Consider the following 16192-nt stretch of genomic DNA (forward strand, 5'->3'; position numbering starts at 1 on the left):
GTGGTTCAGCCTCCTTGGATCCAGATTACCAGGGTCCATGGAGTATAGCAGTGTATCCTATGAACCTCCGCCTGAAGGGGGACCTGTGTGCTCTGAACCCATGTTGTTCAAGGGCCAAAGTGTACACTTCTGTAAGGCACTGTCCCATGTTAAGCCCCTTTATCTAGGCGGCTGTGTGAGCTAAGGTGACAGCCAGGGCCCCTGATGACACTAGGAGAGACCTAGAGAGGAACGGGGCTTCTGAGCTGGGCTCACTGCTCACCAACGCCACCCCCACCTGCCCTGACGCTAGGGAAGTGATGCTCTGTTGTTTTTCAGTTTTTGCTTTAATTTACAGAAAACATCAACGGGGCACCAGTGTGGCCACCACCCAAAGCGAAACGTGGCACCTTTCCATCACCTCCAAGAAGTGCCCCCCGGCCCTGTACAGCCCACCTCTCCCTCTCTGGGAGGGGGTCACTGCTCCCTCCCCCATGCCCACCTCTCTGGCTACACAGATGGTGACCACAGTGTCCTTCTCTTGGAGGCTGGTCTGGATGATGTCACTTTACAGGCTAATGGGGGGCCCATCCCGACCTGGAGAGAAGAGCAGAGTGGCTCCCAGGTCTACCCAAGACACCAGATATTGGGCACTACTGGGCACTAACCCAACAATTGCAAACAATACCTAGAGCTCTAAGAGATGAATAAAGTCCCACCCACACATCATCAAAATGCACCTTCACTCTGTGAAACCAACGACTTTCCTTTCTTGCTAAATACACTCACCTGGCTGTTGGGATCTCCTAGTAGGTTACATATATGTGGCACGATCTTGCTTAGTGTTAACGTATGAGCTCCAGAGCTGAAAACAAAAGGAATGCTTTACTGGTGGTGAAAACAGAAGACAGAAGGCCACCTCCCCTACCCCCTCCACTCTCTCTCACCAAGGCTCACTCCTTATCCTCCCTTACGTGCTTCCAAAATAAACACACACCCAAAAGCCCTCTGCACAGAGTCCAAGACTGCAAGTGCGTCTCACAAGTCTCCCCCTGCACTTGGCGTCCCTTCAAGTCGAAGCCCAGTCCTGGCTCAGCGGGGGTTCCACCGTGCTGGCATCACTATTTGTCCCATGATGGTTCCTACTCTGCCTGACTCACTGTGTTACCAGGCAGGTCCCTGGACCCCTCCGCTAACCCTCACCCTCTCCCTGCAGCGTGTGCAGTTCTCCGCCACAACAGACGTTCAGGTAACTGCCTGATGAAAACGCTGCAATGAACAGCTGAGAGGACACTGCCCTGTTGGAGAATAACTGAGCTACTCGCAACTGTTCACCACCATAAGCGCAGTCACAGACATGCTCTCTCAATACAATTCTCTTTGACTACCCTTGGATTACTCCCTTAGGATAAATAAGCGAAACAACTGTTATCAAAGGCTAGAAACATTTTTTAAAAGCTTCAGACATATGCCATAATTAATGACCCTGAAAAATCTAGCACATTAAGGGGAAAAAATCTACCAAGTAATGTAAACATTACACTATCCATTTTGTTTTTTTAAAAATAATAAAACTCTAAAGTCTGGAACAAAATGCTACGTGTTAACAGTGATTATCTGAAGGGACCAGAATTATACACAATGATCACTTTCTTCTTCATGCAGATTTTCTGTGACATATACAGTAATACTCTCATAATCAGGAAAGGTGACCTGTAATTTTTAATTTTAAAACATCAACAGCCATTAAGGAAGCAAAACCACAAAGACATAGACTACTTGCATATCAAAATGGTTAAAATTAAAGACAGTGATAACATTCAACGCTAGTTTCTGAAGAGACTAAATCATTCACCCACTGATAGTGGGAATGTATAACAGTACAGATAACTATAGAAAATAGCTAAGAGTTTCTCTTAAAAACTAAAAACAAACTTGATAAATGACCCAGCAATTGTACTCTCGGACACTGACCCAAAATAAATGATAACTTCTGTTTAGGCAGAAACTGGTACATGTATCTATAACAGTTTTATTTATAATAACCCCAAACTGGAAGTATTCAACAGGTGAATGGTTAAATATATTATGATACATCTATATCAAGGAATTCTACTTGGCAATAAAAAGCAATGAAATGTTTGGCCACAGCACATATGCAATCTCAAGGGAATTATGCTGTGAGGAAAACAAACAAAGCTGATCTCAAAGGGTCACATTCTGTGTGATTTCATTCATATAACATTCTTAATAAAATCTCAGAGCTGGAGAACTGGTGACTGGCTGGCAAAAGGTTGGGGACTGGCTAGAACAGCAATGTGAGAGTGCCTGGGGTGAGGCACAGGTCTGCCCGTGAACGTGGCAGCGAGTTATCTGGAGGTGCACTTGTGACAGAGTTGGGCACACACAGAACACACTGCGTCACTGGAGGAACCTGAACAAGCTCATATCAATACTGACTTCCTGGTCTGGACCCTGCACTACAGACTCGCAAGACAGCGGGTGGGTGCGAGGCACCTCCCAGGACACTTCTCTACATCTTCCTATAAATATATGATGATTTCAAAGTTAAAAGTTACAAATACAAAAGCTTGGCCAAGGAAGCCCTCAGGCCCCACCCAGACTTACCTGTTGAGGGTGGCCACAAGGCAGAGACACGTGCCTTCCCGGGTGCGAAAGTTCTTGTGCTTGAAGCCGCCAAGCATCCGGTCCCACACGTACTGCAGACGGCAGAGGTAAGGTGGGGAGAAAAGAGGAGGAGGCTGCTACAGCCCATCCAAGCCAGGGACCCCCAGGGCAGGGACCTCACACCAGGTGCCATATCCCTCCCCGCCTCCGCTAGCCCTCTGGGGAGCTTTTTGGAAAATGGTAACATAGGTTTCTATACCAAGCTAAAACCTTTCAAAACACATTCCTTTATGTAATTGCATTTAATTTTCCGGACAACCCTGAAAAAGAGGTGGGACTGTCCTCAGTTACTGGGTGAGGAAAATGAAGCAGAAGCTGGGTGACTTACCAAAGGTCACCTACTCAGGCTACTCTCTTGGCCTGAAGAGCTGTGCCCACCCCATCCTCTAACCTGCTCTGCTTCCCAGACTAGTCTAGGTTTTACCTTCCCTGGGAAAGTTTCTCCTAAAACCGTCTTCCCCTGCCCCACCCCCCAACAATGGTCAGCTGGACAGGTAAGACAGAGCTGTATCCCTGGCTGTCTGTCCCAGCAGCCCAGCTCACCAGCAGACATGGGCCAGGGCTGCAGCCAGGCTGCTGATGGCCCTGACATCACAGCTGCATCTTTTCAGAGACACAAAGAGTCAATTACATAAATGAGCTTGAGTCTAAGAAATTAAACCAAGCACTCCATACCCATGTTAAGTTCACTAATTTATTCAAAGGTACACCCTCTGTAAATATCCTATGGGGGGAAAGTGGGGCCAGATGAAATACCATAAATTTTTTTTCTCTGAAACCCATGCATACTTTGCAGGAACACCCCAGTCTCACCTGGGGATTAGCAGCCTGATCCATGATCTTCAGCAGCAGGGCCTGGTCTTGCTCCCTCACAGAGTCTTTAGCATCTCCCAGTCTGTCTATTAAACTCGGCAGCACTGGAAATTAAAATGCAACTTGATCAAATGAAAACCTACTCTGGTGGCCTGAAGTCACCAACTGTGGGTATTTTAATTAACAAGATATCTCAAAATCCTGACCTAAATGATGCACATCGCTCTATGATGCACATCAAGCACCAACCCCTATAAATCTCCTCCTGCTCAAATTCATGGGAGCTACTATGAGAATTTGCGAAAATCTTTGCATGGGCACACTGTCTTCTTCCTTATGCCACCTTCCTCTGGGAAGTTCCCAATGTGTTTTTAAGCTGCTAGAATGTTATTAAAATGGATGTCGATGGAAGACCTAGGCAGGAGAGAGTCAACACAAAAGGAAATCCAGATAAGAGAGAGAGGCCCCAGTGCATCTGCTCGGGGGTGGAAGAACAGACACTTAAGGCTCGGTCTGCTTTTCATTTTACATAACATCTCTGCATGCTCATCAGACAGAATGCAGCTCTCTGCCTGCCCTTCCTCCCCACAGCTTGGGTGGGCTATCGCTGCTATTCCAAGGGCACTTGGATGTCAGAGGTCAACTCACTTTGCTTCTTCTAAAAGTCTATTAGGAATTTCTTTTACAAAAAATAATTCTGAACAATTCATCTAATTTGGTATTATGTAATCAAATTAATGAAAGAATGAGGGATTTTTATTTGCAGATTCACAGTTTATGGCAGAGTGGGAAGAGCTCATGGCTTTATCTAAACATGCACATTGACCAGAAAGTTAACAGAAATGCACAAATATATGTGTGCCTGTTGTAACGAGAAATGCTAAAAGGAAAGGGTTAGGGCTTGTTTTGTTATTATGAATGCCCAGAGGTTGGGAATAAAATCGTCTCTTAACCTTTGAAACCTGATGTTATTTTTATTTAATTATTCTGACACTATTTTCCCTTCAAAATAAAAGTGATCATTTACCACACTTGAAATGACACTGACAACCAAAGTGAAAACGGTCATAGTAACAATAAACTGTTTAAAAATACAGCTGTGTCGGGTCTGTAAGACTCTGAAAGAGAAAAGGCAATGCCTCTCCAAGACAAGGGTCAGAGGCAAACAGGGTTTGGTTGGCACCACAGCATGATGGCTAATTGGCATAAAAAAAGTAATAGCTAGTACTAGAACAGGAAGATAGAAAAAGACAGCAGAAAGGTATGGAAAGGGGGCCAGGGGGATGCCAGCAGGAGCGCGGAGGTGGCAGATCCAGGTGTGCCCACGAGGGGAGCAAGGGCAGCGGTGCAGCATCTACACATGCAGGAGGAGGTGGGGGCGAGCCGGGGAGAGGGGGGGCTAGAAAGAAAAGGTGGGGGGCTGAACGAGGGCTGGCTATGGGGTGGGTACAGCCAAGTGCAGGGTTTGGGGAGACCCAGTGAAGGCCGAGATGGGAGGAGGAGAGCGCTCACCTGTACCGATCTGCGCCTTGAACCGATCCTGCAGCCGGGTGACCAGCGCGGACAGGATGTCCATGCCCAGGAGAACCACCTGCAACGATAAACAGCAGGCTCTCGTCAGCGGCCCATGCGGGGCTTGGCGCCCTCGCCCGCCGGCTGCTGGCACGCCCCCGCATCTCTGGCTTAGACACAGCCTGGGAGCCCAAGCGAGCGCCGACCCGAGGGTGAACGTGGGTATCAGGAAGAGGGCCGCTATTGTCCGAAAGGGCGGTTTACAGAGCTAACACGAGAGAGTCTTCGGCGAGACACTACTCAAACACAGACGCCGCGAACCGGCTCCGAGCGCCAGCCCAGGAGGGCGGGAGCTCCCGCCAAGGCCCCGCCCCGTAAGGGCGCGCGTATGCAAATCAGCTCGCGGCCGGCGCGTGGCCTTCTGGGTACCACTGAACGGCCTCTTTGCGACCTTCCGAGCCTCCGAAAACGAAGTTTTGGTGGCGAGCTTCGGAAGCCGTGATCAGCGGAGGTTCACCGGCTGCCGGGCGGCTGCGGCGGCACTGGTGAATTAGTCGCCACAAGCCTACTCAGTGTTGGCGCCTGCTACTCGCGCCTCGCTCGAAGGCTGCGCCAACCATCCTTTTCTTGGGGTTGCGCTACTGTCCGATGAGCGTTTAGTGAGGACAGTACTGCTAACGCCTATGCAACACGCCCGCACCAGCTAAAGCTCAGCTTTATCCCGGTGCAATTTTTGGAAAAAAGAAAAATCTCTTTTTCCACGATTTGTTTGTTATAATAACAGCTTCTTAAAATATAAAAAGGCCAATGCTATGCTGGTAAAAACCCCTAGGTGGCGCTTCAAGCTGACAAGACAGAGTTCTGAGTTTTCACAACCCACACGCTTTCCCAAGAAAAACTACATTAAGCCCCTACCGTTCGTTTCTTTGTCTCCTTCTGGCGCCGGGATTGGGGAAAAGATAGCCTCCAGTACTCTTCACCTTGAGAATCCCGTGAACAAAAAAGCCTAGCAGACTACATACGGTCCGTGGAATTACAAAGAGTCGGACACCACTGAGCAAAAGTAACACCTGCGCCGGGCACCTGCTCGCACCTAATTGTGAAAGAACACAGGTACCCTACTGTGACTTCTGGTGCCTCTGACGGTAAAGCGTCTGCCTACCGTGCGGGAGACACTGGTTCGATCCCTGGGTCAGGAGGATCCTCTGGAGTGGCACCCCCCTCCAGTACTCTTGCCCGGAAAATCCCGTGGACGGAGGAGCCTGGTAGGGTACAGAACATGGGGTCGCAAAGAGTCGGACACGACTGAGCGACTTCACTTTCACTTTCACTTGTGTTCTCTTTTACAATTACACAGATAACGTGATTCTTAACGCCCCCCCCCACTCGCCCTTGCCACCTCGCTCTATCATTAAAACGAGAGCTGTGTGTGTGTGTGTGTGTGTGTGTGTAGTCGCTCAGTAGGAAGCACTTTTGCATTGTGCAACTTTATTAAACATAGTTCGGAAATGATCTGGGGCACGATCTGGTGTTTATACAGAACCAACGAACAAAACTGCGGTAATTCTAATTATCCTGAAGATACGCCGGATAGTTAATGATATACTGAGTCCTTGCATCTGCCTGCCCTTGCAAGGTTTTGCGACCAGAAAAAGTAAAAACAGCAGGCTTTTCTATTCAGCTTTAAAGTCACTGTTTCAAAACAAAGGAATCAAAATTTGCCCAATAATAACCACAATACATATACTGTCCTTGTAAGGGATTGGTGACTTGAAGATATTAAAAGGGCATAATTTTTTTAATTTTTGTATAAAGACAGCATTGTTTTGTGACAGGTTTTTTTAAAAGCCTAAAACAGTAAAAAAAAAAAAAAAAAAAAAACCACTTTAATGACTTCATTTATGAGCTACAGAAGATGAGGAATCACACATTCACTTCCTTCCAAAGCCCTAAGAGTAGGGGGTATAGCTAAAGAGTAGGGGGAGTAACGGTACAATGGGAAAAGCTTGACAAAGGGTACTGGTACCTCAGCCAGATCATCAAGGTCAACATCAACAGCCATAAATCAGGTTGGAGGTGTGTATGCTTGGTATGTGATAAACCGGGGCTTTAGGTCTGTGATCCTTAGCCTGAAGACCCACAAGCCCAGTCTAATAACAATATCAGATTCCCACAGAGGGACAGCCTACAAAATATCTTACCAATACATCTCAAAACCATCAAAGTCAGCAAAAAGAAGGAAAGTCAAATTTCCTTCTTCCTTGTCACTGCCAAGAGAAGCTAGGAGACAGTTAAATAGAGTGTGAGCTTCCTAGGTCATGCCTGCCAATGCAAGAGATGCAGGTTAGATCTCCGGGTTGAGAAGATTCCCTGGAGGAGGAAATGGCAACCCACTTCAGTCTTCTTGCCCAGTCCCATGGTGGGCTACAGTCCAGGAGGTCGCAAAAGAGTTGTACATGACTTAGCGACTAAAACAACAATCCTAGATGGAAGCCTAGAATAGATAAAGGACATTAGATAAAATTTTAAAAGACTCAAATAAACTATGGACTTCAGTTAATCACAACCTATCAATATTGCTTTATTAGTCTCAACAAATACACCATACTAGTGTTAGACAATGATATATGATGGGGAGGCTCAATGTGGGATAGATACATTGGGGGCTCTACTACCTCTGCAATTTTTCTGTAAATCCAAAACTGTCCTAAAAATTTAAGTTTATTTTTCAAAAAAAGAGCAAACTCTCAATTATTAGGAACTGGGTTTTCCCTGATGAAATCCTAAGCATGTGTCTGGTGTACCACTGGTTGGAGGGGGGAGTGCTATTCATTACAGAAATATTAATAACGGGCTTCAGTTCTCACCACATCCCTTCAGAATTCCCACAAGACTGTGATGTAAGAGGGCTATGGTCTTTTCAAATATGATAGCCCATGTCAGTTTACCCACTTGTGGAACTGGAAAAACAAACTTTAAACTTTTCCAGGATGGAGGTTTACTGCCAGGTCCGACCAGAGCAGGCCTGACTAAATCCTAGGCAGCATCGTTCCCCCAAATCCCCACCCAAACAGACTGGGAGCATCCAGAGACTGCTCCGGAAGACAAGGCTGATGGATGCAGCAAGCCCCAGGGACCTGGGATGGACAGGGCAGAGCACAGTCCCAGGCACAAATCCCCCCACACACACTTGTCTACTTCACCCTTAGTCACGGCCCCAGTGGGGGCAGGAAAGGAGAGGCAACCCACAAATGTTTATCTTCACAGTTCAGGCCCTTCTCCTACATTCCTATTTCCCTACTGAAGAAAGGGAGAAATGAATAAAGTCATCGCCCAGAAGACAACTCTAATTAGGAGCTGTGAAGCCTCTCTGTGCCTCAGTTTTCTGACCTGTTAAATGGGGACACAGTAACAGCTACAGCGAAGGTCACTGTGTGTACATGAAGTGCTTGAAATAGTGCTTGCTGCATGCAAAGGGCCAGATGACCCACATGATAGCTGTTAGCCCCAAATCATGGTCACTGCCAGTGCAGGGGCCAAAGTACTGATTCAGATCAGTGGAGGCCACGCCTAGGATTCCTGGGGAGAGGCCCTGGGCTGGCAGGGGAGATTTTCAGGAGGGGTTGCACTGCACAAGGCTAATAAGCTGTCAAGAACTGGCCTCACACCAAAGAAAGAGAAAACCTCCCAGCAGAGAGAAGAGTGAGGTGCGAAGGTAGGAAGAATGGAACAGCTGGAGCCTGAGGACTTGGGAGGGGGCAGGGGAAGCAGCTCCAGAAGGGCCTCAGACGCGTCTTAGATACAGTGCAGGAGCAAAAGAAGAGCTGCAATGTACAGCAGGGAGTGCCAGGGCACTGTGCCCACCACGGGAAGATGGCCAGGCAGAGAGAGGGTCAGCTCACACCCCTCACTCTATCCATAGTTTTCACTAAACTAGCAATCCTGCATGACCCTTGTCTCCTCCCATATTCTATCTAATTTTAAGTTTATATTTGTGTCCCCAGCTAAACGTCCTTGCATATATGGAATACCATGCCTGGTATTTCCTTGAAACTTCCCTAATGCACAGCATGATACTGGATTCATGGTAAGTGATAATAAACCCCTACTTCACTAACTAGTTTTTTACTAATTAGTTTGGAACAGATGTGTTCAAGGGCTAACATAGTTCCTTTATCCTATAACTTTTAAAAGGAGGTAATAATGGCTGACTAACTCAGGCCACCCCTCATGCTAAAAACAACTACAAATGCAGAATTTCACATAAAAGTACATCCACTTGGAAACACTGGCGAACTAAGAAGGCACAGAAAAACTACCAGGTCACAAAACGTAAGAGAACTAAAATCCAGAGAGAGAAGCCTGCAGTAAACGGCCTACCTTTGCTCCAGGGCCGTTTATACACTGGAAAGGGGCAACAAGACACTTGAGAATTACTTGTGATAACCACTTGGATCTAGAACATACATTCCAGAGACCTCAAACAACCCCCTACACTTTGGGTTGGAAATCCAAATGCTATACATTTGGAGAGCGAACTGGAAATAAAACAGCCTCCAGATGTACTGCGGACCGATTTTCAAGAAACTAGGTGACCTAGAAAAATACCAATCCCTGACAGAAGATAGAAATGATTTTATTAGATTGCTGGTGCCCTAAAACCCCTGGAAGATAAAAGCACAAATCATTTCTGGATGGAGAGAACATAATTCTAGTTTAGTCCTCAATTTACTTCTATAAAAAATTCTCAAACACAATGTCCAAAGCACAACCAAAGATAATCAGGCACGCAGGACAACTATAAATGAAAACTTGCCGAAATGAAGATCCATGTGAGAATAATTAGGAGCAGAATAATTCTTACTATGTATAAGAAGACAAAATTCTTAAGATTAAAATTAAGGGGAGAGGTGACTACTTTCAAAAAGTGACACAAATTTTTAAAAGAACCAAACAATGCAATGTCCAAAATTAAGTACTGGATGGATGGACTTAAAAACACACTAGATGTAGATGAACAGGGAATTAAACAGGAAAGTAAGTCTGCAGAAAAATTCCAGAATGAAGCCCAGAGAAACAAACGGATGGAAAATTCAAAACAGTAGGTAAGAGACTAAGCATAGAGAAAACAGAATTAACGTAAGTTTCAATGGATTCAAAAGAAGAGGTCAGCACGAGGAGACCAGAAGCAAGAGCTGACACCCATCTGGGTCACTAGTATCCCCCAAAATACAGAAGCAAGAAACAGAAAACAAGTGTTGGTGAGGATGTGGGGCAACTGGGACTCTGCGCATTCACTGTTGGTAGGAATGTACAGTTGGTACAGTCGCTGTGCAAAGTGGTATGGAAGCTCTCCCCAAAATTAAACACAGAATTACCAAGTGATCCAGCAATTCCACTTCTAGGTATAAACCCCAAATAAATAAAAACAAGGATTCCAATAAATACTTGAACACTCACATTCTGAGCAGCATTATTCCCAACAGCTGAATGGTAGAAATAGCCAGATTTTAATCCAAGGGTCAAACTGAACATCATAATTGATGAAATACCGAAAGCTTTCGCTTTGATATGGGGAACAGGACGAAAAAGTCCATTCTGCATCTTCTTTTCAATACTGTATCTAAGGTCCTCACTAAAGTTTTATGGCAAGGGAAAAAATGAAAGGTATAAAACTCACAGGGAAGCAAAATTGTCAAATTATAAGTAGAAAATGAAGAAGATCTACAGGTATACTATAAGTGAGTTTAGCAAGACTGATTAATACAAAGTCAATATACCAAAAAGGAAAAAAAAAAATCAACTACTTTTCTATACTAATAACTCATTAAGGAAATTTTTCAAGTTTTCATTTTTAACTGCATAAAAATTAACACCTAAGAATAAATCTAGCCAAAATAATTCTCTACTCCCAAAGCTACAGAATAATAAAAAAAATTAAAATGACTAAAATAAATGGAGGGAGAAATTACAGGTTGGAATACTCAATATTGCAAAATTTCCATTTTTCCCAAATTGATCTACATACAAAATTTCACTCAAAATTCCAACTGTAATTTATCTTTAGGAAGTTCACAAGCTGATTCCAAAATCTATGTGGAAATGCAAAGGGCAGGACATAAGATGGTAAAACTCACTCCCACGGAAAATCAAGATCTACTACAGAAAAGAAGACAGACACAGACTTGGGCATAGATGGGCCCTTTCTTTATGACTAAGTAGGCATTACACTGGGCTGAGAACCCGGGGTCAACTGAACATCCATCTGCAATAAAAAAGCGAGTGACTTCTATCTCAACCCACACATAAAAATGAACTCCTGGTTACAGATTTAAGTGTGGAAAACATCACAATAAAGCTTTCAAAAAGTGACATCAGAAAACAGCTTCATGATCCCCAGATGGGGAAATATCAGGACACAATAGACAATAGACCATTAAAAGAGAAACCCATGCACAGGACATTAAAATCAGGGACCATGGTGCACTGAAATATCCTAAGAAGTAAAAGGCAAGCCATGACGTATTGGAAAACAATATTAATAAGACAAATAAACAACAACAACAGGCTTGATTCTGGGATACATAGAGATCACCTACAAGCCCAATCAATAGACAACCCAGTAGAAAAATGGGCAAAATATTTGAACAGGCCCTTCACAAAAGATATTGCTGTTCATAAACATATGAAAAGTTGTTCAACCTCAATTACTTGTCAGAGAAACACAAGTTACTGGACTGGCCAAAAAGTTCATTTTGGTTTTTCTGTAAGATCTTATGCAAAATCACAAATGAACTTTTTGGCCAACCAAATAAAATATAATGAGACTACTACATACTCCCTGCATGGCTAAAATTAAAGACCCACAGACCAAGTGTGGACAAGAACGTGTTACCACGGAACCTCTCACACGTGCTGGGAGGAATATAACCTGCTACAACCAACACTTCAGAAAACATCTTGGCATGCTGCTGCTGCTAAGTCGCTTCAGTCGTGTGCGACCCCAGAGATGGCAGCCCATCAGGCTCCTCCGCCCATGGGATTCTCCAGGCAAGAGTACTGGAGTGGGGTGCCATTGCTTTCTCTGACATCTTGGCGTAGAGCTCCCAAATGCGAAGGTACATATGCAGCTACCCCACTGCTAGGCATTAGCTCAGTTCAGTCACTCAGGCGTGTCTGACCCTTTGTGACCCCATCGACTGCAGCACACCAGGCTTCCCTACCCATCACCAACTCCCAGAGTTTACTCAAACTCATGTCCATTCAGTCAGTGATGCCATTCAAACATTTCATCCTCTGTCGTCCCCTTCTCCCCCTTCTGCCAGGCATATGCCCAACAGAAATGCACGCACAGGTACAACAGGTGAAATGCACAAAAATGCTCAGAGCAGCCCCATCCATAACAGCCAAAAACTAGAAATCCAGGTGCCCATCTACTGTAGAATGTGAAAGTTGTGGTTTTCATACTAGGAAGAACAATAAACAATCAAAATAAATGGATCAAAGCTACCCTCAACAATACAGATATATCCAACAGTGAGTGAAAAGGCCAGATGCCAAATACAGACAAACATAAACTCTAATTTTAAGGTGCATATTTAGATGATAAAACTAAAAAGACACGCAAGAAAGTGATGCCACAAATGTTAGGAGAGTGGTAACTTTGGGGAGTGCTGGCAATACTCTTAATTCTTGTCCTGAGGAGCAATCAAACAGCTGTTAGCTTCAGGACAACTCATTAAACTGTGCCTTTGTACACCGCGCACTTTCTATATACAGTTCCAATTATTTTTAAGGTTTTTAAAACTTAAAAAACTTAAGAAAAGTGGGAGTGACCTGGACCACTCGACCTACATGTAAGTCTGTGACAAGGGACCTCTTGTCCACATACCTTACTTACTTACAAACTACAAGTCAAAGCCCCAAAATGCAATCTACCACTGTTCTCTCTTCACAATGACATCCGCTTAATGATAGAGAAAGAAATACTTTCATTTTTTCCCTAAAAAAAAAAAAAAAGTCCATAAGAGACAAGGAAGAACAGGTCACTTCCTGAGTCATGGAAGGCTGGATCAGCTGGAGTAACAGAATTATATTGCACTCATATTGTACTTTATGGTTTTTAAGGTACTTCTGGATGAATCTGAATAATCTCAAAATAACCTGAGGTGTGGAACATATTACCCTTATTTTGAAAATAAGGAAAATTTTAAAAGAGGTAAAGAGACTTACCTAAGGTAATAAAGTCCACAGTAACTGAACTAAAAAAGAAAAGCCTCCTGACTTGATCAAGGTCAATCTCACTACAGCATAATCACAATATCACAAAACCCATTGTTTAGTCTTCTTTGTCTTTCTCTAGCTAGCTGAAGACCTTAAGCAGGTCACATCTCTCCTCTGCCAATGCCAGAGATAGAGCTGGTCTCAGACCCAAACATGTCTGATGCTCTGATAATGCCCCAAACAGGAAAAAGTCCAAGGGCGTTGTGAACACAGACCTGGGTGTGAATCCCTACTGTACTACATCTACTGTCCAACAGAGATGCTCAATCTCCAGACCTCACATGCTTCATTCATGAAGTCAGAATAATCATATGTTTACCTCAAAGAGTGCACAGGAGGGTTAAAGGTTTCAGCAACATGCCTGACATGCTGTAGGCACTCAATAAGTGTCTGTCCCCTTCTTTATGAGAGCAGCACTTTTTTCTTCTAATTTCTGGCTGTGAGAGCTGGGTCTTTGCAGGGCCTATTCTCTAGTTGCAGCAGCTTCTCCTGCTGTGCCGTGCATGCTCTAGGGTGCAAGGGCTTGAACAAGTGTGGCCCGTGGGCTCAGTGGTTGTGACTCAGGGCTTTAGAGTGCAGGGCAGGCTCAGTAGCTGTGGTCCACAGGCTTAGTCACTCCATGGTGTGAGGGATCTTTCCAGACCGGGGATCGAACCTGTCTTGCCTAAAGTGGCAGGTGGATTTTTAACCACTGGACCACCAGGGAAGTCTCGAGAGCGACACTTTCAAAAAAACAAAAACAACAAAGCACAGCCCTCTGAGGAAAGACAGGAACAGTGCCAGGGCGGGGGTGGGGTGGGGTGGGGGGTGTAACCCCAAAGAAGAAAGTAAGGCGCCTGAATGAACACACATTTCAACACGTTACCTCCTTAGGACATCTCATCACCCAACTGTCGACAGTCCTCTTCTTTTTCTTTTAGCCACACCATGAGGCATGCAGGATATTAAGTTTGACCAGGGATCAAACCCAAGGCCCCTACAGTGGAAGCATAGAGTCTTAACCACTGGACCACCAGGGAAGCCCCCAAGTACCAATATTCTGATGACTATCCCTCAAGATATCTTGCACGCACACATATGCACGTGTGTGTACTATGAATTTTATATAAATGGGTTCATATGCCATGGAATTAGCCCCAAATCAATACATAGTGATCTACAACCCCACCTTCAGTGGCTGGATGATATCCTGTTGTATACAGGCATCAGGATCACTGGACCAATCCGCCAAGCCGCTACACTTCGATGAATACACACTTCAACACGTTACCTCCTTAGGATGAGTTCTCCGAAAGAACACACACTGTACACCTGATGCCCACTTTTTTTTTTGCCATGCCATGTGGCTTGCAGGATCTTAGTTCCTCAACCAGGGATACAACCTGCGCCCCCTGCAGTGGAAGCAAGGAGACCTAATCACTAGACCATCAAGGAAGCCCCCAGCATTATTTTTACCTTAATGTGCTAGGTGCCCTAAGGAGCTCCAGGATGCTCACTCTATGCATTTTTTGTTGGTGGTGGTGTTAGTTTAAGACTCTACACTGCAACCTTATTAAATAAGGAGGAAATTAACAGAACTCTTACAATGTGATCATTTTCAATTCCAAGAATAAGAGCACAACACATATACCCAAGAATAGAGTGATAAAAGTCAATGACCCCGTGTATTCATGTGACACTGGAGAATTATTCATCCAAACTTGCTGTCCTTCAAAGCACCACCCAGGGAGTCCTGGGACACCCACGCCAACCAGATGCCACTGAGCAGCCTACAATTTAAATCCCTCTTCTGGAATGGCCTCCAGAGACAGTGTTTGAGCACAAAATATAAATAATTGATATTAGATTAATGGGACTAATGAAGTGATAGGCTTGTTGCTGTTGTTGCCCACATACTGGGGTCTTACCATTAGGCAGAAACTTCAGGGACTTCCCTAGTGGTGGAATGGCTAAGACTCCATGCTGCCAATGCAGGGGAGGCAGCTTCAATTCCTGGTCAAGGAACTAGACCCACGTGCTGCAACTAAGACCTGTTGCAGCCAAACAAATAAATAGTTTAAAAGAAAGAAAGAAATTTCAGATCATCCAAAAGCACTTCATTTTACACAAGCGCATTAACAGGCCCAGTGAGGCTGGGGACCAGGGACGAACACAGTTTGAGGCAGTCAGTAACCTTTGTTTAAAAATCTGGACCAGCCCAATAAAACCTTCAGCAGTGAAAGGAATTTTCTGTCAAGATCTATACTGTCCAAATCAGTAGCCACCAACTATAGGAGGCTACTGGGCAAGTGCCTTGTGAATGGGAAAAAGAATTTTAAATTTGGGGATCAAGACCATCCCCGAGAAAAAGAAATGCTAAAAGGCAAAATGGTTGTTTGAGGAGGCCTTACAAATAGCTGAGAAAAGAAGAAAAGCTAAAGGCAAAGGAGATAATACCCATTTGAATGCAGAGTTCCAAAGAATAGCAAGGAGAGATAAGAAAGCCTTCCTCAGTGATCAATGCAAAGAAATAGAGGAAACAATAGAATGGGAAAGACTAGAGATCTCTTCAGGAAAATTAGAGACACCAAGGGAATACTTCATGCAAAGATGGGCACAATAAAAGACAGAAATGGTATGGACCTAACAGAAACAAAAGATATTAAGAAGAGGTGGCAAGAATACACACAAAAACTATACAAAAAAGATCTTCATGACCCAGATAACCACCATGGTGTGATCACTCATCTAGAGCCAGACATCCTGGAATGTGAAGTCAAGTGGGCCTTAGGAAGCATAACTACAAACAAAGCTAGTGGAGGTGATGGAATTCCAGTTGAGCTATTTCAAATCCTGAAAGATCATGCTGTGAAAGTGCTGTACTCAATATGCCAACAAATTTGGAAACGCAGCAGTGGCCACAGGACTGGAAAAGGTC

The 16192-nt window shown here is 44.6% G+C and overlaps 1 protein-coding gene and 1 non-coding gene across 28 annotated transcripts in view; one reads left to right on the plus strand and one right to left on the minus strand.

Moving 5' to 3' along the window:
* The window catches only part of CLASP1 (cytoplasmic linker associated protein 1), a 272898-nt gene that overhangs the window by 173108 nt on the left and 83598 nt on the right, over nucleotides 1-16192 (minus strand). For all 27 annotated transcript variants that reach the window (XM_060411218.1, XM_060411217.1, XM_060411213.1 and 24 more), the window contains exons 3-6: nucleotides 4993-5071; nucleotides 3481-3584; nucleotides 2608-2699; nucleotides 769-844 (exon numbers count right to left, since the gene is read on the minus strand). In XM_060411218.1, coding sequence (XP_060267201.1) covers nucleotides 769-844; nucleotides 2608-2699; nucleotides 3481-3584; nucleotides 4993-5071 — 351 coding nt within the window. The remainder of the gene's footprint in view (nucleotides 1-768; nucleotides 845-2607; nucleotides 2700-3480; nucleotides 3585-4992; nucleotides 5072-16192) is intronic.
* LOC114113424 (U4atac minor spliceosomal RNA) lies at nucleotides 5608-5733 on the plus strand. The gene has a single exon (XR_003588459.1). It is a non-coding gene; the product is annotated as a U4atac minor spliceosomal RNA (small nuclear RNA).

This window comes from Ovis aries, chromosome 2 (assembly GCF_016772045.2).
Source record: "Ovis aries strain OAR_USU_Benz2616 breed Rambouillet chromosome 2, ARS-UI_Ramb_v3.0, whole genome shotgun sequence".
Lineage (NCBI taxonomy): Eukaryota > Metazoa > Chordata > Mammalia > Artiodactyla > Bovidae > Ovis > Ovis aries.